The 20772-nt window shown below is 48.9% G+C and overlaps 12 protein-coding genes across 12 annotated transcripts; 5 read left to right on the top strand and 7 right to left on the bottom strand.

Annotated features, from left to right (window-relative positions):
* Positions 1-14: 14 nt before the first annotated feature.
* Positions 15-2265, bottom strand: P174DRAFT_431768 (transcription factor domain-containing protein; the record flags this gene model as incomplete). Its single annotated transcript, XM_024825716.1, has 4 exons — positions 15-1284; positions 1341-1710; positions 1734-2165; positions 2205-2265. The coding sequence occupies 4 exons, from the start codon at positions 2263-2265 to the stop codon at positions 15-17; spliced, it is 2133 nt and encodes a 710-aa protein (XP_024680936.1).
* Positions 2266-2560: 295 nt separating this feature from the next.
* On the top strand, positions 2561-3835 carry P174DRAFT_442204 (uncharacterized protein). The gene is made up of 2 exons (XM_024827520.1): positions 2561-2785; positions 2824-3835. The coding sequence occupies exons 1-2, from the start codon at positions 2763-2765 to the stop codon at positions 3704-3706; spliced, it is 906 nt and encodes a 301-aa protein (XP_024680937.1). The 5' UTR covers positions 2561-2762; the 3' UTR covers positions 3707-3835.
* P174DRAFT_442205 (uncharacterized protein) lies at positions 3829-4787 on the bottom strand. Its single transcript, XM_024827521.1, has 3 exons — positions 4296-4787; positions 4008-4241; positions 3829-3951 (listed from the first exon to the last, which is right to left on the bottom strand). The coding sequence occupies exons 1-3, from the start codon at positions 4422-4424 to the stop codon at positions 3898-3900; spliced, it is 417 nt and encodes a 138-aa protein (XP_024680938.1). The 5' UTR covers positions 4425-4787; the 3' UTR covers positions 3829-3897.
* Positions 4788-6886: 2099 nt separating this feature from the next.
* P174DRAFT_487866 (phosphatidylinositol-specific phospholipase C/glycerophosphodiester phosphodiesterase family protein) lies at positions 6887-8158 on the top strand (the record flags this gene model as incomplete). The annotated part of the gene is made up of 2 exons (XM_024830790.1): positions 6887-7152; positions 7198-8158. 2 exons carry the CDS (start codon positions 6887-6889, stop codon positions 8156-8158), a joined length of 1227 nt encoding a protein of 408 aa, XP_024680939.1.
* Positions 8159-8283: 125 nt separating this feature from the next.
* P174DRAFT_487869 (protein kinase) lies at positions 8284-10109 on the bottom strand. The gene is made up of 3 exons (XM_024830791.1): positions 9492-10109; positions 9068-9413; positions 8284-9016 (listed from the first exon to the last, which is right to left on the bottom strand). The coding sequence occupies exons 1-3, from the start codon at positions 9636-9638 to the stop codon at positions 8319-8321; spliced, it is 1191 nt and encodes a 396-aa protein (XP_024680940.1). The 5' UTR covers positions 9639-10109; the 3' UTR covers positions 8284-8318.
* Positions 10110-10630: 521 nt separating this feature from the next.
* On the bottom strand, positions 10631-11250 carry P174DRAFT_197549 (uncharacterized protein). The gene is made up of 3 exons (XM_024821304.1): positions 10952-11250; positions 10781-10887; positions 10631-10714 (listed from the first exon to the last, which is right to left on the bottom strand). The coding sequence occupies exons 1-2, from the start codon at positions 11149-11151 to the stop codon at positions 10797-10799; spliced, it is 291 nt and encodes a 96-aa protein (XP_024680941.1). The 5' UTR covers positions 11152-11250; the 3' UTR covers positions 10631-10714; positions 10781-10796.
* Positions 11251-12540: 1290 nt separating this feature from the next.
* P174DRAFT_504536 (uncharacterized protein) lies at positions 12541-14506 on the bottom strand. Its single transcript, XM_024831209.1, has 4 exons — positions 14364-14506; positions 14194-14310; positions 13449-14143; positions 12541-13394 (listed from the first exon to the last, which is right to left on the bottom strand). The coding sequence occupies exons 1-4, from the start codon at positions 14422-14424 to the stop codon at positions 12726-12728; spliced, it is 1542 nt and encodes a 513-aa protein (XP_024680942.1). The 5' UTR covers positions 14425-14506; the 3' UTR covers positions 12541-12725.
* Positions 14507-15027: 521 nt separating this feature from the next.
* On the top strand, positions 15028-15741 carry P174DRAFT_431774 (uncharacterized protein; the record flags this gene model as incomplete). Its single annotated transcript, XM_024825717.1, has 1 exon — positions 15028-15741. One exon carries the CDS (start codon positions 15028-15030, stop codon positions 15739-15741), a length of 714 nt encoding a protein of 237 aa, XP_024680943.1.
* Positions 15742-15983: 242 nt separating this feature from the next.
* P174DRAFT_197590 (uncharacterized protein) lies at positions 15984-16776 on the top strand. The gene has a single exon (XM_024821305.1). The coding sequence runs from the start codon at positions 16226-16228 to the stop codon at positions 16490-16492; it is 267 nt and encodes an 88-aa protein (XP_024680944.1). The 5' UTR covers positions 15984-16225; the 3' UTR covers positions 16493-16776.
* A 656-nt stretch (positions 16777-17432) lies between these two features.
* On the bottom strand, positions 17433-17835 carry P174DRAFT_421420 (uncharacterized protein; the record flags this gene model as incomplete). Its single annotated transcript, XM_024824948.1, has 2 exons — positions 17433-17547; positions 17597-17835. 2 exons carry the CDS (start codon positions 17833-17835, stop codon positions 17433-17435), a joined length of 354 nt encoding a protein of 117 aa, XP_024680945.1.
* Positions 17836-18038: 203 nt separating this feature from the next.
* Positions 18039-18956, bottom strand: P174DRAFT_197595 (uncharacterized protein). The gene is made up of 2 exons (XM_024821306.1): positions 18378-18956; positions 18039-18320 (listed from the first exon to the last, which is right to left on the bottom strand). The coding sequence occupies exons 1-2, from the start codon at positions 18886-18888 to the stop codon at positions 18229-18231; spliced, it is 603 nt and encodes a 200-aa protein (XP_024680946.1). The 5' UTR covers positions 18889-18956; the 3' UTR covers positions 18039-18228.
* Positions 18957-19287: 331 nt separating this feature from the next.
* On the top strand, positions 19288-20726 carry P174DRAFT_512965 (uncharacterized protein; the record flags this gene model as incomplete). The annotated part of the gene is made up of 3 exons (XM_024831933.1): positions 19288-19385; positions 19959-20458; positions 20509-20726. The coding sequence occupies 3 exons, from the start codon at positions 19288-19290 to the stop codon at positions 20700-20702; spliced, it is 792 nt and encodes a 263-aa protein (XP_024680947.1). The 3' UTR covers positions 20703-20726.
* Between the last annotated feature and the right edge of the window lie 46 nt (positions 20727-20772).

Below are 20772 nucleotides of genomic sequence, written 5' to 3' on the forward strand. Positions count from 1 at the left end.
CGGACGTCGCCTTCTCAGAATATATTGAACATATTCCACGTGGAAAGTGAATTGTTAGGTGTATTGTCCCACAAAGCAGCCTGTTCCATACTGTCGCCCATGAAAGCATCATTGAATAGGCTCTCATGGGTATCTTCAATAGACCAGGAAAAGTCGTTCCATCCCCATCCATTTGGGACAGCACTCGCGCCGTCCATGACAGTGGGCACTTGGTAGCCGACCGGACCCTGTAGGAAAGAAGCGGACATGTCGTCTTGACTCTGAGCTTGAGAAGAGGGAGCCAATGAGGACGACGCTATCGTGTTGGTCGCAGTCGACTGTGTGGACTTCACATTGCGACGGATGTGCAGCCTCCCGAGCAGAGGAACTTGCAAGGTCAGTGTCTGCTCAAAGGCAGTGTTTTCTTCCTGTCGTAGAAGCTGATTAAGGGCACATAGCGTATTAAAGGCTTGTTCGGCAAACTCAAAGCCCGTGGGGTCCTTGGATCTTTGCCCCATAATCTGGATTACTTCGGGAATCACACCCTGAATCTGGCTGGTGTCGACATGAAAGCTCCGCCGGTCCGTCGGAAAGGTGTTGCGGGACAAGAGCAAGAGTACCGCTGTAGCTGTGAAAGCCTGCAAGTCTATTACTCGTCCAACGAACACACCTGGAGGCAGTTTTCGTCTGAGGAAAATATAGCGCCTTGCCACGGCAGCGCAAGCGTCCATGCAGGGTAACCGACTGTATAAATACTCCTCTCGCGAATCTTGACGCAATGCCATGGGAAGGTATACTCGCATCAAGATTGTATAGTGAAAGAACTGTACTAGGTGGGTGGCGGTGACCGGGGATGCCTCGTTGACAAGCCACCATGTGCTGGGCGTCTGAGCAGCAAGGGTGCCCAGATCCCGAGCCATCTCCAGAGCAGTCATGTGGAGTTCGGGCGCGGGTCCCTGAATGGCACTAGATTCATCTATCTCGTGTATTCGGACAGCGATATGGAGCAACTTCGTGACATATACATCAGGCTGAACAACGCCGTCGACGATAAGTCGTAGACTGGGTGAGGGTTGGTAGCGCCGAGTGTCAGGTGGGAGATTCAAAATCATTCCAGACAGTCTTTCAATATTGCAGAGCAATTCCCAAAGTTGGGCCATGCGGTAGGAATGCTGGTCATCGGTTCCGCTGATCTTGTCGAGACGAACTGCCTGATGTATTCGAGGCAAGCCCATCAGTTCTGCAATGGCGACGAGCCGCCGTATTGTCAACCATGACTTCTGGAAGTTTCCTAGCCCGAGATGACTACAGAATCAGCATGTGTTCATGTCGCGTGACTGAATCATAGGTGCGAGTCTCACAGTCGGGCAAAATGTACGGCCATTCCAAGTCCTTCACCAGTTGCAAGCAATCGATCATGGCACAAGAGCGTACTCTCCATGGTATTTATGATTTTTCGACAAAGGTCCGACCGCTTCTGGCATTTCCTGAGCTGATCGTCACGATTTTCGGTCTCTTGCGGAAGTTGTTGGGCCATGATCGCCAGCGCTAGGAGCCAGGATGCCAGAGTAAGGATGTTCACATCAGGACTACACATCTCCTCGTACCCGACGACGAGATCTTGCTGTGAGACAACTGTGCAGGGTTGCGGTAGGAGGGTATGTAGCATGGTCAGCCAATCAAATGAGGATCCTGCAATCTCGATCACCTCATCCTTTGGGGGATTAGACTCTGCAGACGAGGCCTCACGAGACGCGAGAAGTGTGTGGAGACTTTTCCCTGCGCTTTGTTCTCATTTTGCGAGGTGTCGGAACTGAGCCAGTCATTCTGGAAGAGTGAGCGTAGATGAGATGGACGATCTGTCATGGGAAAATCCGACCCGCTACTTTCGATATCGGACTCTTGCGCATCAGGAGCTTGAAAAGTGTCAGGGTATATTACCCGGGACGGTTTACTCCCAAGCTTGACTTCAAGGCTGTTGACAATTTTCGTGAGCTGAGTGACCTGAAATGCCAGCTGTGTAATCCTTTGTCGAGACGAGAACCGTGCTCGAGAGGACCTCAGTCGGGTCGAAGGCTGGGCAACACAGGCTGAACCTCGCTCTTCACATTGCCGACACGATTTAGCATCTTCGGAGATTCGGACGCATCGAACTTTACGCCGTCTGCCTGCCTTGGTGATTAAAACTGACGAAACATAGATGATGTTGTCTTATGCTCGCTTACACTCTGTGCAGCTTTTTGTTCCCTTCCGCGGCGCAGTGAGATCGCTTTGAGGACTTGACATTGCCGAAATGACTGGCGCCTATTACTGTTTGTGATAAATCGTCGGAAACACCGAGACAAAATTTCCTCCGAGCGTTATCTCCGAGATGATGTAGTTGAAAATAGGGAGATGAAGAGCTGAAGAGGCAAGAGTCTTGTTCGGTCGCGGACGAAATTTTGGGGCCGCGGACGAAAAGTGCGAGCCGACCGCGCCACCTCTGTCACCTGATTGGCTTCTCTTTCTGTCGTCCCGAGGCTTCACTACGCAAAGGCCACCCAGGTTGTTGGCAATAGGGATTTATACGAGCTAGCTGGGAGCTAAGCGATGGATAATGACAGTCATTCGCGTTGTCGGGGCCCAACTCGCCGAGCACCGATCCTGGTCCTTGATCGGCATTTGGAGCCAAGTAGGTATATATTCACAGCGTGATGGGGACGCTGCTTGGACATAATGTCGCAACTCTCAACATCAAACCTGGCCACTGCTAAGGCAGCATCTCGACGAGACAGTGTCCAACGATGCTTGACAAACGAGGAGGGCCGTATGCGTCGCCCAACGCTGGACTTGGGGTCTACCCAGTGTCATCCCCGACATTCCCATCTGTGCCGTCTTCCTCGCCCTCTACATCGGATTTGCAGCTGCGAACATGACCATCCTCCAAATAAATGGTCGAAGAAGCCACAAGTTCCTTATGTCGGGAATGCTATTTGGCTTTTGTATGGCACGGATCACCACCCTAGTCTTGCGCATCGTCTGGGCCAATCGACAGCATAACATCCGACTCGCCATTGCCGCCAATATCTTTGTCAATGCCGGTGTTCTCCTAGTATACATCATCAACTTGCTTCTCGCACAGCGTATTCTTCGAGCGAAGCAGCCTCGGCTCGGCTGGAATCCCGTTTTGCGGGTTGCATACAAGATCCTTTACGCCCTCGTCGCTGCAGCTTTGATCATGGTCATCACGGCTACTGTTGTCAGCGTTTATACCCTGGACAAGCATACGCAGTCACAATGCCGCGATGTCCAACTGGCAGCCATAACTCTTCTTCTTGTCATTACCTGTCTTCCTATCCTGCATCTCCTGGCTGCGTTTCTGTTTCCACGATCCGACCAGGAGGAATCATTCGGAAAAGGAAGCATGGCCAGCAAAGTCATCATCGTGATCCTATCGTCTGCGCTGTGCATCCTCATCGCGGGCTTCAAGGCTGGCGCAAACTGGAGTACGCCTCGGCCAGTCACCAACCCCGCCTGGTTCCATTCCAAGGCCTCCTTTTACGTGTTCAACTTTGTCCTCGAGATCCTTATCCTTTGTCTTCTGACCTTCAGTCGCATCGACAAGCGATTCCATATTCCGAATGGATCTACAAAGCCTGGTGACTATAGTCGTCTCGGACTGCAGTTGGATAAAGGAGCAGAAGAGGATCGGGCTTCTGCTTCTGTTGAGATGAAGAATAGTGCATAACCGCCATGAAGCGGATGTCAAAAAGGGGTCAATAGAGTGAAGGGCCTTAAATAGTAATATTAGAACTTTAACGATATCTCATATCAATACTGATGATGATCAAGAATGTAATTAAAATGCAATCCACCAACAATCAGACTTTCTTTAAATAAGTAATGTTATAGACCGAGCTCCAATGACTCAGAGGCATGCTAAGCAATAAGGACTGTCCGGTTCAATGTCTCCATAAACGGAAAAGGGCCAGCCTGCAGGTTCTAGTCAGCACCACTTTTCTCGTCAATCAAAACTTGAGGCAACTCACGCCAACCAAGGAGACATGAGCGATGTTGAGTTGCGCCGTCCCTTTTCCAATAGACTCGGGAATATTCACGCTGAAGTTCTGATAAGGTGGCTGGCCGGATTCATGATACTCTGGCTTGAAGGGACCGTTATATAAAATAGCGCCCATGACGTCTTCCGAGGAATAACACTTGGAGTCCGCGCAAGATGATAGACCGATCGCAACGGCTATTTCCTGAGACCCTGTGAGGGAATTCTTAAAAGCATTACTCAGCTGTTGTCCTTATGTTGGAGGCTGTCAGAAACATACCGGTCTTTGGATTTGCACCACAGTCGAACTTCCCAGACTCAAGTTCTCTCCTTCGCAGGGCAAACCGATGGCGACATTCTGGGCAGACACAGTCGTCGCAAGAAATACAAGGAAGCAAGGGACCTTCATGATGGAAAATAGCGATCTCACGGAACTTCTGTGGTGGTGGACGCTAACTGACAATGAATTTGTTGTTCCTGCTACATCAGTTTGAAGCGGACGGATTGTTGATGGTTCTTATAGTCTGCAGGACATCATGTCGTCAAATTTGCGTATACATCCAAGCATCGAATGTGCCAAAATAAAAAGGAGATCATTCGATGAGTCTCAGCGTGTCTCACAATTTGAGGCCTCCTGCAAAGCTACCTTGCACAGCAGGTGTCCCAGTTGGGCAATCTATGCTGAAGATCCAAACAACATGAGATCACTCTCTTTCGTCGACAGGGGTCACGTGGTCTATGATGTCTTGATCACCAAATGCTCTCGCTGTCTTTCATTGACCAGCTCAGCTATCATAATAATACAGGGGGCCTAATGTCAACGGGAAGATGGCCGTTATAAATAGAGTCCAATTCAGAGATTGGCTGTGAGACATGCACTGGCAGATGACAGAGGAAGCGTATCACAATTTGATTGGTTCGAGTGCCGAAGAAAGTTCGGCTGTTGAAATAGCCAAGCGTTCGAATCCCGCCAGGCGCAAATCCTTTCATCATTTCGCCTGCCACTCGTAGCCGACCAACCCGCTCTTATTATTATAAACAGACCGACAATACACTTCACCAAATTAGCCTTTTCTATCTGTAGGACTAAAAGCTGTTTTACGTGGGTTGACACATGACTCATGCGGACACATGATATATATTGAGTGTCTCGCCTGCCAAGAAGACTGGTTAAAGACTACTTGACATATTGGAAAACCACCATAGAGTACACTAACTCTAAATTTTGGTATCAATATTCAAAGGGAGCACGGAGATAGAAGATAGTTTAGTATGAGAGGGAAACCCTGCGACAAGGCGCTGATATGACCTCCTGACAAGTCTTAGGGCTTCAAGCACCAGATGCGCAGGACTGAAACGATGTCCCTCCTTCTCTCATATATATATCCCCTCACATTGCTCGCACAGTTGGGCCTTGGTGGTTTTCGGTTGCTCCTACAAGACACCCTGGGGTCTCTAGGCTCCATTAGTAAGTCTGTTTAACTTATAGGGACAGTTACACGCGTATAGAGGGCGCCACTACACAGGTATTCATGCTACTCCTGCTCCTCCTACTACTATCCCTCAATATTGACGTGTTATTCTGAGCACTGGACACGTTTAGCGGAGAAAAACCAGTGCAGATGTCGCCTCGACAGACGCACAATATTTGTTGACTGCTTTTAAAAGTTTTCCTATAATGAAGGACGTAGCCCTAGTTGGGACATCATAATTGCAAGTCATGAAAGTTGATACGATGTGGTGCAAGTCGCACTCATAGATTGATTGACGACTTGATTTGATTTCTGATCCCAGGGACGTTATATCTAACCACTAGGCAGAAATGAATAGTCATGAGTTTCTCTACTGGAATGAGCCACAGTCGATGGCCTTCTTCATCGGCGCCACCTCAGAATACGCTCTGTTACGGCGACGAGTGCTTCTTCGACCTTCTCTTGGAAGGTTAATACCTACCCTGCCTTGAACCCCGGAAGTGCTTCAACGAGATGGTCGCTCATTACAAATAGCGGAGCTAGTGTCTGTAAACACAAGAGCATAGTAGTCGTACGTATCTGTCCGCGATATGAATAAATATCCTCTGTCAAAGTAACCGTATTTCCTGCATCTGGATCCATCATAGAAGTTTATCATAGAAGATGCTTTGAGAACGACATCAACCCTCGGTATTTCAACTGGAATCAAATAACAGGCTTGACAGGGCGGACAGGATCTCAGAGAGCCCAATGTTGAAAAGCAAGTTTGTCAACCTGCTGCCGTTGTTTTTCATGGAGCTATGATTTCCAACTGCATGACCATGTTCTGAAAGCAGTTAATAGGCCGTTTACAATTGACGAGGTATATTCTGCAGACTCGTAGCACGAAAAAAGGCAATAATTCTGTTCTTTCTTACTTCCAACTCTACAATTCTGCGTGCTGGGTCTGAGTTCAGGGCAAACCCAAGCAATGCCTTGGCAAATCTGCCAAACCGAGGAGAGAGATCTTGTATGGCTATTCCCATGCCAATCATCGTGTCTGCCTTGTCGATCCTGTGTTTCAAAGTTGTTGGTTTCATCAACTGTAGCCGCCGCCACCAACAGGCTCAAGATGGACCCTGATATTTTGGCCCCTTGGCATGGTTATCGAGGCTGAGTCGCATCCATGCAATCCCCCAACTTTCGAAAAGCCAACATGTTGGTTAATAGTTATCAGTATATGTATGTTATTGCGAATTGCTATTATTGTTTGTGTCAGCCTTGGGAATCATGGGTGATTGAGGCACCTACATAATGCTTCGGCAATGGTCTCCAAATGTCCGTGTATTTTCGTTGACGAAGCAGAGGGACTGTTAAAGAGTCGTTCACACACCAAGAGCTCCATTGCAAGTATCAAATCATGACTGGCCTACCTTTATTCTCGCGTCTCTCCTCTCGCCGCTCAGATTCGCTCAGTGACACAACCCTAACTGAGCGACGGCTTTCTGATCTTTCCAACAAGTCTCTACATACTTATCATGAGCCAAACCAGGAAGCTCCTCGCCGGTGGGTTACGAGCTTTAAATCAAGACTCAACCCTACAGTCGTGGGCAAGAAGAAAGCCCGCAGAAATCGTGCTCTTGTTGTAGTTGCGATTATCCTTGCAGTGGGTGGTATAGCTGTACTGTAAGTATTGTTGTCAAGTAAAACCTTTCCTACTGACACTTCTAGGGTGTGGTTCTCACTTGTCCTCACATTGATCGACCGACTCACACCTACCGTCCCTTCGAACGGACTACAGAGGATCGTCGAAACATGGAAACGCCCGGCGGACTCTGTCTCCTTACTAGCTCCCTGGCCGAAAGACTTCAGTCAAAGCATCACACCGGTCCAATGCCACTCCCACAACGATTATTGGCGCTCAGTGCCTCTATACGAGGCCATCGCGGCTGGCTGCACAGGCGTCGAAGCAGACATTTGGCTCGAGGGCGGCGATCTGCTCGTCGGTCACGGGAAGCGCTCTCTATCCCCTGATCGTACACTGACGAGTCTCTATATCGACCCGTTGACATTAATTCTGTCAAACCTAAACGCCAATTTATCTGCCAATAGCTCGGTAGGCGTATTCGAGGTTGATCCCACAACAAGCCTTACTCTCCTGATCGACATCAAATCGGACGGAAATGCCACTTGGCCGATCCTCCTCGACCAACTGGGTCCTCTACGCTCAGGTGGATGGCTATCCCGCTGGAACGGGACGAGCAAATCTCTTGTCCGTGGTCCTGTCACGGTCGTGGGGACAGGAAATACCATGTTTGAGTTGGTAGTCGCAGAGGAAGATCGATATGTCTTCTTTGACGCCCCGCTAAACGAGCTTGCTCAAAACACCGCCTATACAGTAGAAAACAGCTACTACGCCAGCGTCTCGCTGCAAAAAGCCCTAGGAGTTGTATGGCCCTGGGGCCCAACAGACAATCAGAAACAGACCATGCAGAAGATGATCAGCGCTTCCTCGGAAAGAGGGTTACTCTCTCGGTTCTGGAGCATCCCCTCTTGGCCAGTCAGCCTGCGCATGAGGCTATGGCGGTTTCTGGTTGATAGTGGGGTTGGCATGCTGAATGTAGACGATGTGGTTGAGGCTACGAGGTGGAACTGGGACTGGTGTATTGTGGCGGGGTTGGTGTTGTGTTGATCTTTGGGGCCGTTTTATCATCTAGATGCAATACCCTGTCAATTATATGCCAAGATGTTGGTTTTCTAGTTCATGTTGGTTACTCCATACGAAGAGACTCTAAGCCACGTTTGCCTATGACGCCTAGGCAAGATAATCAATTGGTGTTCGCAACCTTGATCTATATGAAGGAAGTCAAGAATATAACATCAACAACCATATTTGTCCATAATGGCTCTGAAGAAGGGTCCTGCAGAAGTTGTGTTGCGGTCAGACATTCGTCTTGGGAATAAGTAAATACTCTATTCATAATGGAGGGCACAAGTTCTCGCTCAATTGGATCGGCGTCGGGACGCCAGTATGCAATTGTCGATGCAAGGTCATGCTTTGGATCGGGCGTTATCCCCTGATCATACCAGGAATCAAAGCCTCCCGGGTGAGTGTATAAGCCCTTCCAACTTTCAGGCAGTGGACCCAAACATCTGACAATACCAGATATTAATCCACCTTTAAGGTGAGTAGGAGAGGGCGTATAGCCAAGATAAAGCTCAGCGAAAATGATCATGTAGCTCCACATGTCGCAGGCAAAACTTGAATCTTCCTTATGAAGTCGATCAGGGGAGCAGAATTGCATAGGCAGATAGCCACGTGGAGTCACAAGGTCGCCGAGATGCATCGCCAGACCGAAGTCACTGAAATAGAACTTCTCTGTGCGTAGATTGTCAGGGTCCTCAATGGGCCGAACAAGCTCTCCCTGCTTCCAGAGCTCCACATAGGGTATGATTCGCTTTAGTGGCCGGCCAGGCGCATCGTATTTGGCACTTCTGTCGAGATTATGGAGAGGAACCATCCCAAACATACAGTTCCTCTCGTTCAAATCTGGCGAATATTCATTAGATGCGGGTCTAGTTGAAGACAGACTTCACTCACCACGGTGTACAATACCGGCTTTGTGTAAACTTTCCAAAGCTTCTAGCGGTTGCCGAGCAGCAGACATTCGCGCCGCGCCATGGGCATATTTGTCAGGATAACAGGGTAAAGGCAAGGGAAACACTAGAACTCTATGATAAAAATTGTTTCCAGGAAGTGGAAACGTCGCCGAATACATCACAAGGAGACAGGTATCCTGGATGTTCTGGATGATTTTGTCCTGCATACGGATTTCGGTTTCTCCCCATTCTCCCGAAGACATCACTTTGAGGGCTACATCCTTCTTGTCGTGGAGGTCACGGGCCATCCAGACTGTGAAGAAGCCCCCCGAGCCGATCTTAGTGTTCTATCAGGTTTCTTTCATTGAACTGATATTGCATTGCTTGCATTTCTCATCAGTTCATGTACAAATAAGATAGAAGACACGTGAAGTTTCCTTTACGTCGTACTTATGCCAGGGCTCAACAACGTCTTCGAGATCAAGTTTCTCGTCTTCATTGCTCGCAAAGTCGCCAAAGTCTGCCGTGTTATCGCCCTTGGTGTATTGGGGTGCTGCTGCCAATATCCCCATACCTGGCAGCCACTTAGGATCTTGGTGAGTATGTATTCATGTCAGAGAGTGTGATGGTGGGGTGGTTCAGGGAGCAAGACGGGGGTGCTATAGCGGGGTTTGTGGCACAAAGAAGGCAGGAAGTTGTGCGAGGCATAGAGAATCCAGTTACAAAGGTATATATTGCCTCCGTAGTGTTCTGGTATTGATATTGCTTTCTGGTGGGAAAAGTTGTTTCCATGCTCATTTTGCCAGGTTATCTTTGAAGTAGGAAGAAGAGGACGTCGGCAGCTGAACCATGCGGTCTTGTCTCAAAGAACGAATCGTTCGTAACTTGGAAGATTTCGAGAAGAATAAACTCAAAGAAGCATTTGGGACAAGAGTAAGCGCCCCAATCAAGAGAGGGATTCACTAGACCAAGACCATGATATCACTGTTCTCGCTCATGTCCTTTCATAAAGTCGTCATCTAGAGCACTCATCGTCTATAAATTTGAACTTCCGCTGTTAATAAAGAAGCTGGACAGCTGATGCTCAGTGTAGGCCCTCGTTAAAAGCCCCAAGCATGTGCGTCCTCTCATCTTCTGTAGACGACGGTTTGCTTAGGCAGTGGGGTCCCAATTTATGCCACTGCATACAACAGTGGATGATCCCTGTGTATAGCCCGATTGCACATGTAGCATCGGTTATATGTTGAAACTCAATTCTTACAAAGCGGGAGGCCCATTTAAAATTTGCCATGAGCCGAAATAGGTTGACGACAATGAAGAAGACGCCCCCAGCCATGAGGGAGATAGCTCCATTCTATTGCCAATCAGCATTCGAACGGTCTAATAGCAAAAACATGCGACGACCTACCTTGCAAGAGAGTCTTAGATCTTTTTGTTTCCAGACCACCATGACCATCTCGAACATGATCTCCAGGGAGACGGTCGAAAAGAGAACAGATCCTGCGATATAGAAGTTAAGGAGGCTGCTGTCTCTTTTCACCTCGGGGATAACGAGCAACAGAACAGAAACAATGAATAAGATGACCAAAATGCCCCTTGCACGTTCAACGCAAGGACAGACTTGGTGGCCCTATTGCGGCGCGGTGAACTGGCGGCATTGTAAGCGCGTATAAGCCGATATAGTACATTCGCAATAAGAATAACGTGGAGATACCAGCAAATATTTCCAACTATTGCCATGGCGCGACGGTTTCCCGGCAGTTTTCTCTCGGGGAACAGAACGCGTAATGAATCAGACAGAAGAAGCGATATAGATCTGTGCTGAATCATTAATGAAGAAGGTTCTTGGTCGGTATGCGAATGTCATGATCATGGAGATACTCACATTATATGACTTAAAAGGCAGATGAAAAGGGATTTGAATGGAATCGCGTTCGGATGATGTCTCGGTCTTCTGATCAGACATGAACTGCTGAGAAATGCAAGCAATGCAATTTCAGTCACCATATCAAAAGTAATAGCGACAATGTCCGCGATTCTTCTTTCCGGTGACGCATATCTCAGTTGAAGACTCGCTGAAGGCATGTTGTGCGGTGAATATGGTAAGGCCGAGGTGATGAAGCGTGCACTCTGTTACGGGTGAAGTTGGCTTCTCAAGCTCTCTTATGAAAAAGTTCTCTATAAGGGAAAGAGAAAAGGGCAGATAGTCCCAGCAGCCCAATATACATAAAGATCTGTTTTAGGGCGAAGAGAGCTTGGTGGAACGCAACTATTGCCCGGCCATATGCAGTGTTTTTCGACGGCTTTGGGGAATGAAGCGGCAAGGCTGTCACTGCTAGATTATGTATCTATGGCTAGCACCAAGTTCATGCTAACTGATCGACAGTCAGGAATATTGGTCACTTTATCCATGCGGGTCATGGACCTTGGTGTGCGACGCTGAAGGGGCCACAACGCCATGTTCCATGTCCCTTGCCTTGGATGTGTAACAATCTGGCATACATGATGAGAGACAGCATAGGCAAGACAACCCCATAAGCGCCCTCGGGGATCCCCACTCATCAAGATCGGGTCCTACCCCGAATAATCGCAGTTTACGTCGAGCAACAGTTCTGGGAACAGAAACGAGCCTTGTTCTACACACCTGCTTACTGCCTGGGACTCAGCCACGCTGCATTCCTGGCACCGCCAGTTGCCTTGCGTTGCCAAGGAGCAAAAGCATTACAGTATTTCGACCAATGACCGTAGATCAGCGAGCGAATCAGCGTTAATTGTGCCCGACCTATCTGTCCAATGATGTCTGAGTCTCAAAAAAGCAATATGATCTGTCTCTTGCTGTTTCTAACCGCAGGCTCCCTGCTCCGCTCTCTGCTTTACTATTCTGAACTCCATCCTCGCCAGTTACTACCTACACCGATTTTGAACTCTTTCAGTTCACTATGGTAGAATCTGGGCAGGTATACCCATCTCCTACATACTCCCACTCAACTCTCTATCAGAGTAACATCGCAAGGATCCTCAGCCCAAACGCCACGGAGGCGGATACGTCCCGCCAGGAGGGAAATATCAACCTCGACGCCAGTCAATTCTGTTGGAAACACCAGCGCTTCGACCGAGTTGTCTATGAATTCTACCGTCTCTCGACAAACCAGGACTTTGCCCTTCGAGCGTGGTGGCCACGGCGGAAGCTATGTTCCTCCTAAGGGCAAAGAGACACCTAGGGCTAGCTCGTAACAACGGGGTCGCCCAGGAGGGAGCAAGCAGGTTTTTGCGTGCGAGACTATACTGGAATGCGCTGCTTGGGACTCAGCTGCTCTATTACCAAGCATCTCTGATCAAGGCTTAGTTATAAAGGATTTGTTCTATTCACCTGGGTGAATTCATGAAAAGAGCATGCCAATATCTACCATGATGTCTGACCCAAAGACACACTCCCATACAGTCTACTTCCGAATGGCACGACAGCTCGAGCCTGGAAGCATAAGGTGATTGACTATATGATATATATCACGAAAGTAACTATTGCAGGGGTTATAGGTGCCGTGCTTTACTGGTATAGATGTGTGCAATGTTACTTTCACAGGTACTTATATTCCATCTGTCAAGGATGCCTGCGGTGGCCTGGCGCGAAAGCACATGACATAAGAGGGGAAGACTAACTATTTAAAAGTATCAACACGGACAAACTCCCCCACATAACCAAAAACTTCCACTGCGTCAACGTCGAATGCCAGACTGATGTCGCCTTTTTCATATGCTGTGAAGAGGCCAGTCGAGTCCGACTGCAATGCCAGAGTAATGACGCCCAGGACATCATCCTTGACCGAGACTTCCAATCTACTGTCTGTTGTAGAGAGATCTGGGTTGATCTGCGACGTCTCCTCAGAGTTATAGAACACTCTGGGAACTGGCGCAAGCTGGAAAATGAGATTTGACTTGGCAACGCCGCTGAGTGAGGAGCCTTTCGGAAAGTATGCGCCAAAGATGACAGATTCCGATGCACTCTTGCCTGACACAAGCATAATTTTTGCTGTGCTGATCAGGGACATGCAAGTGGCTACCTGCCGAATATCTATATCCCGAGAAGAATACAGTCTCTTTTGTGCTTCGATGGGAAAGTCCTGGGGCAAGGCCATTGATAGCTGACTTAGGAGTGGGAGATTAGTGATCAACCCCTCTGGAGGAGGCTGTGTCTTGATTGAAGGAGCAAACAGTTCCCTAAGCAGAATCTGTGCGTCTCCAACAGATGATGGGGGTTTCGCAGACGGCAAGGGTTTGATCGAGTGTAAAGGCCCCAAGACTCGGGGCAGTCCCAAGAAGAGGTTTTGCTGATGCGTGTTAGCATATAATCTTTTTGTCAAACAGAGCAGTTTGATACGCACAAGTGACCTGTCAAGTACTTGGTCAAAAGTAGCGAACGACACACCAGTAGCATCCGCTGCACTTCGGTCGTCAAATGCGGCCAACAGGCGGTCTGTCACAGTTTCAACCTGTGACAGACATGAGGTGAATTCATCTGGTTCAATACCGGCCACATGCAACTGCGTCAGAAGCATCAGGCGGAGCAAAGGTCTAAAATCCTTCAACGGGATCAATCCATTCGTCAACGTTGAGTTGGACGACGGAAAATGTTCAGCCGGAGGATACTCAGGCCCTTTGGTCACAGCGGTCGGAAACCATGGATTGCGCCTGAAATTACCATACGTGATCAGATCGAGCGCTTTCTGAAGATGAAAGTCATCCTCCACCTTGCGATGATCTGGAGTAGTGGCCTGCATGTCTGCCATGCTCTGAAACAGTAAGGTGCGTTGTGCGGCATTGAGACGATCAGGGTAGATGAGTGACGCTTTGCCGTCATCTTGTTCAAGAAGCTTGCCTCCATTCAATCTTAGCAGCATAATCAGTCCTGTGCGCAGGACGTCCTGCGACATAATACCGTGTGGATCGTTGTGGTACGGAAACGATCCAAGTCGCAGGAGGCAGCGATGTAGAATTGGGGCAGCTTCACGGATACACGCTGCCAACTCTGGAGGAAAGGTGCTGATCATGAATTCCTGCAGGTCTGACACCGTCCAGACTATAGAATGTTACTCCCATGAAGTGGATCAACAGTGCACTCAGACGTACATTTCTCCGATTCTGACTCGGTACAGAAGATCTGGAAAATGGTTTGAAACCATTCATGCTTAGCATCACCCAGACAATCTTTCCAAAGACACCATTTAAGTCTCTCGTAAAGTTCCTCTGGAGACGGTCAGTATTCGCCGCCACAAAGAGATGGATAGAGTCCGCCCAACCCCGGGTTTGCACTGGCGGGAGAAACTCCTCAGGAGATTCTTTGGTTGCAGTCTGACCCATGGCTCAGGTTCGACAGAAATCTGAAAAGAGTTCTAAGTTTTCTAATTTGGAATTTTTGATGAAAACGAGATGGAAGTCAATGGAGAAATCTGGGGTATCGAGAGAAGAGAGGGGAATGATGATTGATGGCATTTAGCAAGGATGAAACCAGCAGATCAGGTGACCGGACAATGACGAAGTGAAGTTGGTCGAGTCTGCCTTGTCTTGACATCTGCGTCCACTCTCTGAGCTATTTTCTTCGCTCTTGGGGGGAAAAACCAACGTCAGAAGATCCCTGCTGCGGAGCAATTCTGGCCCCATCAACCAACTGAGGCGTCGTTGGCTCTCAATACCACTGAGGCATCCAACATCTCCAACCTGGTCAATCTGTCCGTGGAAAACGATCACCAAAAGACAACCAACATGTTGCAATCTGCGATGACGGGGCGATGCGGCTGTGATGTTTCAAGTGTGGAGGCCATGTTCTCGCAAAGTTGGATGTGTTGAGACACCAACCGATCATATGATATCAATTTAAACCTCTCTCTTCTCCTCCGGCACTGAGCATTATCCATCATCTCATTCTCTGATTCACAAGGTTCTACAACATAACTGCTATACAGGATGCGTCTCCACCTGTTCTCGTTCATCTACGTGGCCATCTTTGTCTCTATCGTCAGTGCAACAGGTTGCAGCAAATGCCTCAATCAGAACGAGGACAATATCCGTCTCGGCTGCTTCAACAAATGCAAAGAGGCCTTCAATCCCAGCAGCAGCGAGTACCATGCCTGTCGCGAACAGTGCACCGAGTTTGTCTTTCAGGATCACTGCTGCACGTCTTCCTGCAGCAGCAAATCCAACGTCTGTCTGAATGACTACTTCCACCGCGTGGGCCTGACTAAGCGCGACTCGCTGGATGAGGAAGCCTATTATCGATCTCAGCTGGATGCGATACGAGAAAATCCAGATCTACTCGACAAACGAGCGCTGCTGGTCGGTGATGCTCCGTACCATCTGATCCGGAGTACCGAGGACCTGCACTCGCTGAATCATCCGGACTTCAGTGAGACGATCGTGTACGATATGTTCGAGCATAATGTCGCAGGGGCTTTGGGTCGTCGGATTGACCAGGGCCAAACCTGTTGCTGGGTCGCGGGGGCGGTGCTGCAAAGGGGCATCACTGAGATAGGGGCAGGATGGACAAGTAATGACTGGACGGACGAGCAGCGCCAGGGTCTGGTGCTCGTCAGTTTTGGCGTTGCGGCAGCTTACGCTTGCAACCTTGTTTACAATGTGCAGTGTCTCTTGTTCAATGCCAGGCCTGCGCCGCAAGTTTGAAGGGAAGGCAGTTCAGGTGATCTGGTGAGGGATCTTGGTTGGTTTCATGTTGCGGTTGCATTTGATAGGTTATATTTTCTTGGTTATTTATTATTGTGGCTGTACTTGTGTCATGATCACCACTGTTGCCTTGTAAGAAATTAACATCTGACCTTGCTAAGCTATATATTAAGCCCCGCCACCCCATCTTAGCGCTTTTGCTCCATTACTTCTTTTATCATTTTTCCTTCCTCGGTCTCAGAGGGTTCAAGCTAGCTTTCATACCTCGCTTCCAATTGACAAAGCATTTGGGCTTTACCATGGACCAAGAATCCTCGACACCACTCTATCTTCGACGGGCTCTAGCAATCGGCCTGGCGCTCACTGCACTCCGTCAAATCAAATCCCTCCGTCTATCCTATCTGTTTCCATTCTCGAATCCCGTCGCCGATGAAGTCGATAAAATGTTCGCTTTCGCGGTGAATACAAGCACATTGTTCTTCGCATGGTGTATCGCCGAGCCTTCTATCACCCCCCTCTTCCGATAACGAATCTGAACGTATTGCGCTATACCCTGGCCGGTCTTATTCTTTCTCTCACCGTATGCGGCGATAGCCCCCTCAAGCGCCTTCTTGCCGGACTCGCGCTCGGGGCATGTTGGATCCTTGGATGGACGATCACCTCTGTCGAGCAGCGGGCGGCCTATTGGCGGTTCATGAGAGACGGGCTAGGTTTCACGCTAATTAATCTGTGGCGGAAGGCCACTCTTTAGAGGCTCGTTCTGTTTTGACGGTGTTCTTGGCGATGCATGTCGAGGCGGCTGTGTCAATTCCGTTGGACTTTTTGTTAGTTGGTTGGTTGGAGAGTTATTTTTGGCCAAAATGGTGACGTTGTTGGCTTTGGCGCCGGGTATTTGTCTTGTAGGCGGTTGCGCAGATCAGTCATTATGCCAGTCAGCTACCAAGCTTGCTCTTTCTCTCTTCCTCTCTCTAAGAGAGGTATATCAAGTCTCCAGATAGTATACTGTATTGAGGTTAGCAGTTCTTGAACTTTTGTTCTTTCCATAGGTGCCGAACTGAACCGCCAAAATGAGAACCAATCAACCCGGGTCAGATATGGATTTGCGGATTGGGTTAAACAGTCTAAATATATGGACCCATCATAGTGTCCATGTTGACATATCCATCGTAATCATGACTCCTAACCCACGCCAGGTTCCATGAATTGTACTGGGTATCTTGCAATACATCCTTGTCGGTGCTTTCCTCCAATCGTCCCAATCTACGATGTAGCTGTTACTGTGTGAACTGGGCGACATCTATATCGTAGCAAAAGGGAAATGAAGGGTTTACTTACCATTACTGGTTTTCATGATTCCAAACAAGATTTCGGATACCACAGCCTTCGTGGACGATGCCATAGGAGACGTATTCTCTTCCATGCTGTCAGCTATGTATCCCGTGTTTCTCTCCTCCTCAAGGGCGTTGCCATAATCTCATCAATCAAAGTCGAAACTTACATCCATGGTTTCTTGAACGATTCCCGAAGTTGATCACGTCCTGCTCTGCTCATGCGGCCGGACCAATACCCAGGGGTTTCTCCGGCGATTTTCTCCATCAGGCTGTAGTCGATATATCCGCCTGGTGCCTAGTCCTCATCGCCTTGGGTTTCGGATTCAATGCGAACAATTTCGCCGTTGATGAACAACCAGCTTAGGTGAGGTAATCGAAGGCACTGAGCTCTCGTCGTGAAGGTGCCCTCATGTCCGGATCTGCATGTTGCGCCCTGACTTGGCGAGACTTGAAGGTCGTATTGAAGTACGGTATCCTAAATGAACTCAGAAGATAAGAGTATTACAATGAGACAAGGAACATACTGCATCCGAGCCTTAACAACGGCTTCTTGACTTGGGGCATCGATGTTTGAACACACAAAGATGCTACCGGCCTCGGAGGGCATCATGCACTTCTTGACGTCAGCTTCGGTGGCCAGGTCTTCATTCTCTGCAAGCTTTCGATCGATAATCCATGTTGACGGCTGAGGATCCGTAGACATAAGACAGGCGATCCACTTATCCTCATCGAACCAAGTGATTCCCGAACGAGTGTTGTCCATCACTGTCACGGGGAATCGACTTGACAGCGACAGTGGAACGTTTACGTTCAGCTCATAAAAAGATGGTTTACGAGTTCTGCGTCCTTGCATGCTCGACGGGGACTCCTCATAACTTCCAAAAAGTGGCTTAGCGTGTTTCTGCCTGGGTCATGAGAATCCAAGCAAAAACATTTCAACACTTTGCACCAACTGTTAAGTATAGAGAGGGTAGGTAGAGGTGAGAAGTATTCATCCAGCAGAGCGAGCAGCAAGTCAAAATCTTGATTGGTACGGATATGAAGATTCAGTAACAAAACAGACAGCAAAGACATCACATTCCACATGCACTCAATTCTAAATACCCAGGAATCCAACAATACATCAATATCATCGCAATGTACGAATACTGAACACTCAGTGGATATCGTCCCACACCTCGGTGGTGTAAACCATGCAGTTGTTCCAGACGATATTGTAACTAGGGTGATCGCGAGCGTACTTCAGACCTGCAAAAGTCAGGTACCTACAGAAAGCCACGTCAGGAAACAGTCCAGTAGACATACCTTGGTTCTCGATATACGCATCCGTCGCCGTGGTTTCCCCGAGATACTCGTACTTATTGTCCTTGCTAACGCGCACCCATTCTTTCTTCTTGTAGTTGAAATAGTGGTTCGCCCACCAATTCTCGGTCACCTGAGACTCTACCTTTCCACCGACGGGGGTCTGCCCGAGCTTCGTCTCTGCCTCGTCGCTGATCATCTCGAAGGCTTTGCCGGAGAAAGCCTGCCGTCCAGAGCGCGTGTTAAGGTTGAAGAACTGGCCGACGATGAGCCGGACGTGCGAGTAGTCGGGCAGACATCTGTATTCGCCGTAGACGGGGGCCCATTTCTCGCGAAAGGCGTAGCGTTTGCCGTGCTCGAGCTGGACGCCCTTCTCGGCTGCAGCTAGGGTCACGGCCTCGTAGTTGTCTTTGTCGACCTGTTCTTGATTGGGGAACCTGTCTGGGTGCTGTTCTGCGACGCAGAGGCTGAAGATGGCAAATAGGAGGATAAGGATGGAACTGAAGGCTTTCATTGTAAGGTTTGATACTGAGGTCTGATTTAGATGTGGTTTGTGAAAATGATAGGAGTAAGGGCTTAATGTTGTTCGACTCGTCGTGGATTCTCAATTACAACTGAATTCTATCCCTTTTTATAAAGCTCCAGACTATGAGTCTTCTACGACTCTATACATCTACATTATTCCCGCCCCCAATGCCATGTTGCATGGAAGGAAAAGAGGTCTTTGCAAGGCGCTGTTTTTACTCCCAACAGCAGCTGATTCATGGGTTGCAGCAATGCCACCGGTTGGTTATTGACTGCAATGTAAACCAACTTTACCCCACAAAAGCCCTAGCGTTAAGGGGCCACATAAAAGGCAAAAAACAAGGCTGTTCCATAGGTGGACAGGGTCTATATCCCTGCCAAGACCAACATGTTGGAGTCTTCTCCAGCGGCCCTGGCCAAAAGGCTGGGGAGGCTTAGGGCTTGGCTGTTGGATGGGGCAGCGATGAGCCGCGTCTCATCCCTATGGTTGTTTCACATTAACGCGGCATCTGCTTGAGATCTTCGGGAGAGGCGATGCTACCGGGTGTCATACAGAATACTTGCATTTGAACATTCTATAACATCCCGCAGGGTCAATACCATGCAGTAGATATGAAACTCGCCGCCCCCAACAAAGGATTCCTTGTTGGTCCATGCGTTCATGCGATAGCCCTATTTATGAGCCTCTTCTCAGACAGCCTTGCTATCTTTATTCCGCTGTGAGTTGACCTAATGTTGGTTGATCTCCAGCAATAGATCATCTGTAGGAGATGTGAGTATGCCTCGCTGTAGCCCCCAACACCAACAACCAGAGTCTGAAGATCGACTTCGCCATCAGTCGAGGGAATTTTGCTTGCCTTGCGGTATCGATTGAGGACATGGATGGCGTCGCAATGAAGACGTGGAGACGAAGGGACTGAGTTGGTTGGGAAATGGCTGTGCACCGTGGAGACACTTCAAGGCATCATCTCAAGCATTTCCTTCAGTGGAAGTCAATGAAAGTGAAAGATATAAAGCCCATGGCATTTCCCGGTCCTCTGGCATAATCATCAACAACAGCAACATCACAAATCCAGAACAGCAACTCAAACAATCATCTTTGATCGCTTCTAAGATACTCATCAATACAATGCATTTCTCCAAGATTGCCATCTCCCTTGGCCTCCTGGCCACCGCCGCGACTGCTGCTCCCAGATCCTTCGAGGAGCGCTCTCCTATCGTTGTGCGAGATATCGTCGACCTCGGCGTGACTCCTCTGGGCGCCGGAGACCTCGAAAAGCGCGACATCATCGACCTCGGCGTCACCAACGACGGATTCGATGACCTCGAAAAGCGTGGAAAGAGCAACTACATTTCCAGCTGCGGTAAGAACTGGATGCCCATCGAGGATGACAAGAGCAAGAGCCACTCCGGCTACCGGTCGGCCGTCGAGCAGTATTGCTACCATGTCACCCATAGCCAGGACGGGCTGCCAACTGTCATTGGAGCGGGACAGAAGCATGCAGCGATTGTCAAGAACGGATACTACCTCAAGGGGGATGTTCCCGCTGCTGTGGACTGTGAGTGCCGTTGATCCGAGTTACAGTGATACTGGCTGACTGGGATATAGTTGAAATCCACAACAAGATGAAGGACGGAGATCACACTCCCAACCAGGCCGACTGCGAGACATACCTCATGAAGATGGCCGATTCCAGCTCCAAATGCTACGGCAGCAAGAACAAGGATACCAAGGGCGGAACCTGGCAGATTGGCGACAACGATGTCAGCTACCACGCCCTTCCCAACCCCAACTCTACTTAGATGAATCCATCGTGAGACGGAGAGGACTCGAATCAATGACTGTTAGATTGCTTGATTGTTGTTCCTGCTT

The sequence above is a fragment of the Aspergillus novofumigatus genome (genome assembly GCF_002847465.1).
Source record: "Aspergillus novofumigatus IBT 16806 chromosome Unknown P174scaffold_5, whole genome shotgun sequence".
NCBI lineage: Eukaryota > Fungi > Ascomycota > Eurotiomycetes > Eurotiales > Aspergillaceae > Aspergillus > Aspergillus novofumigatus.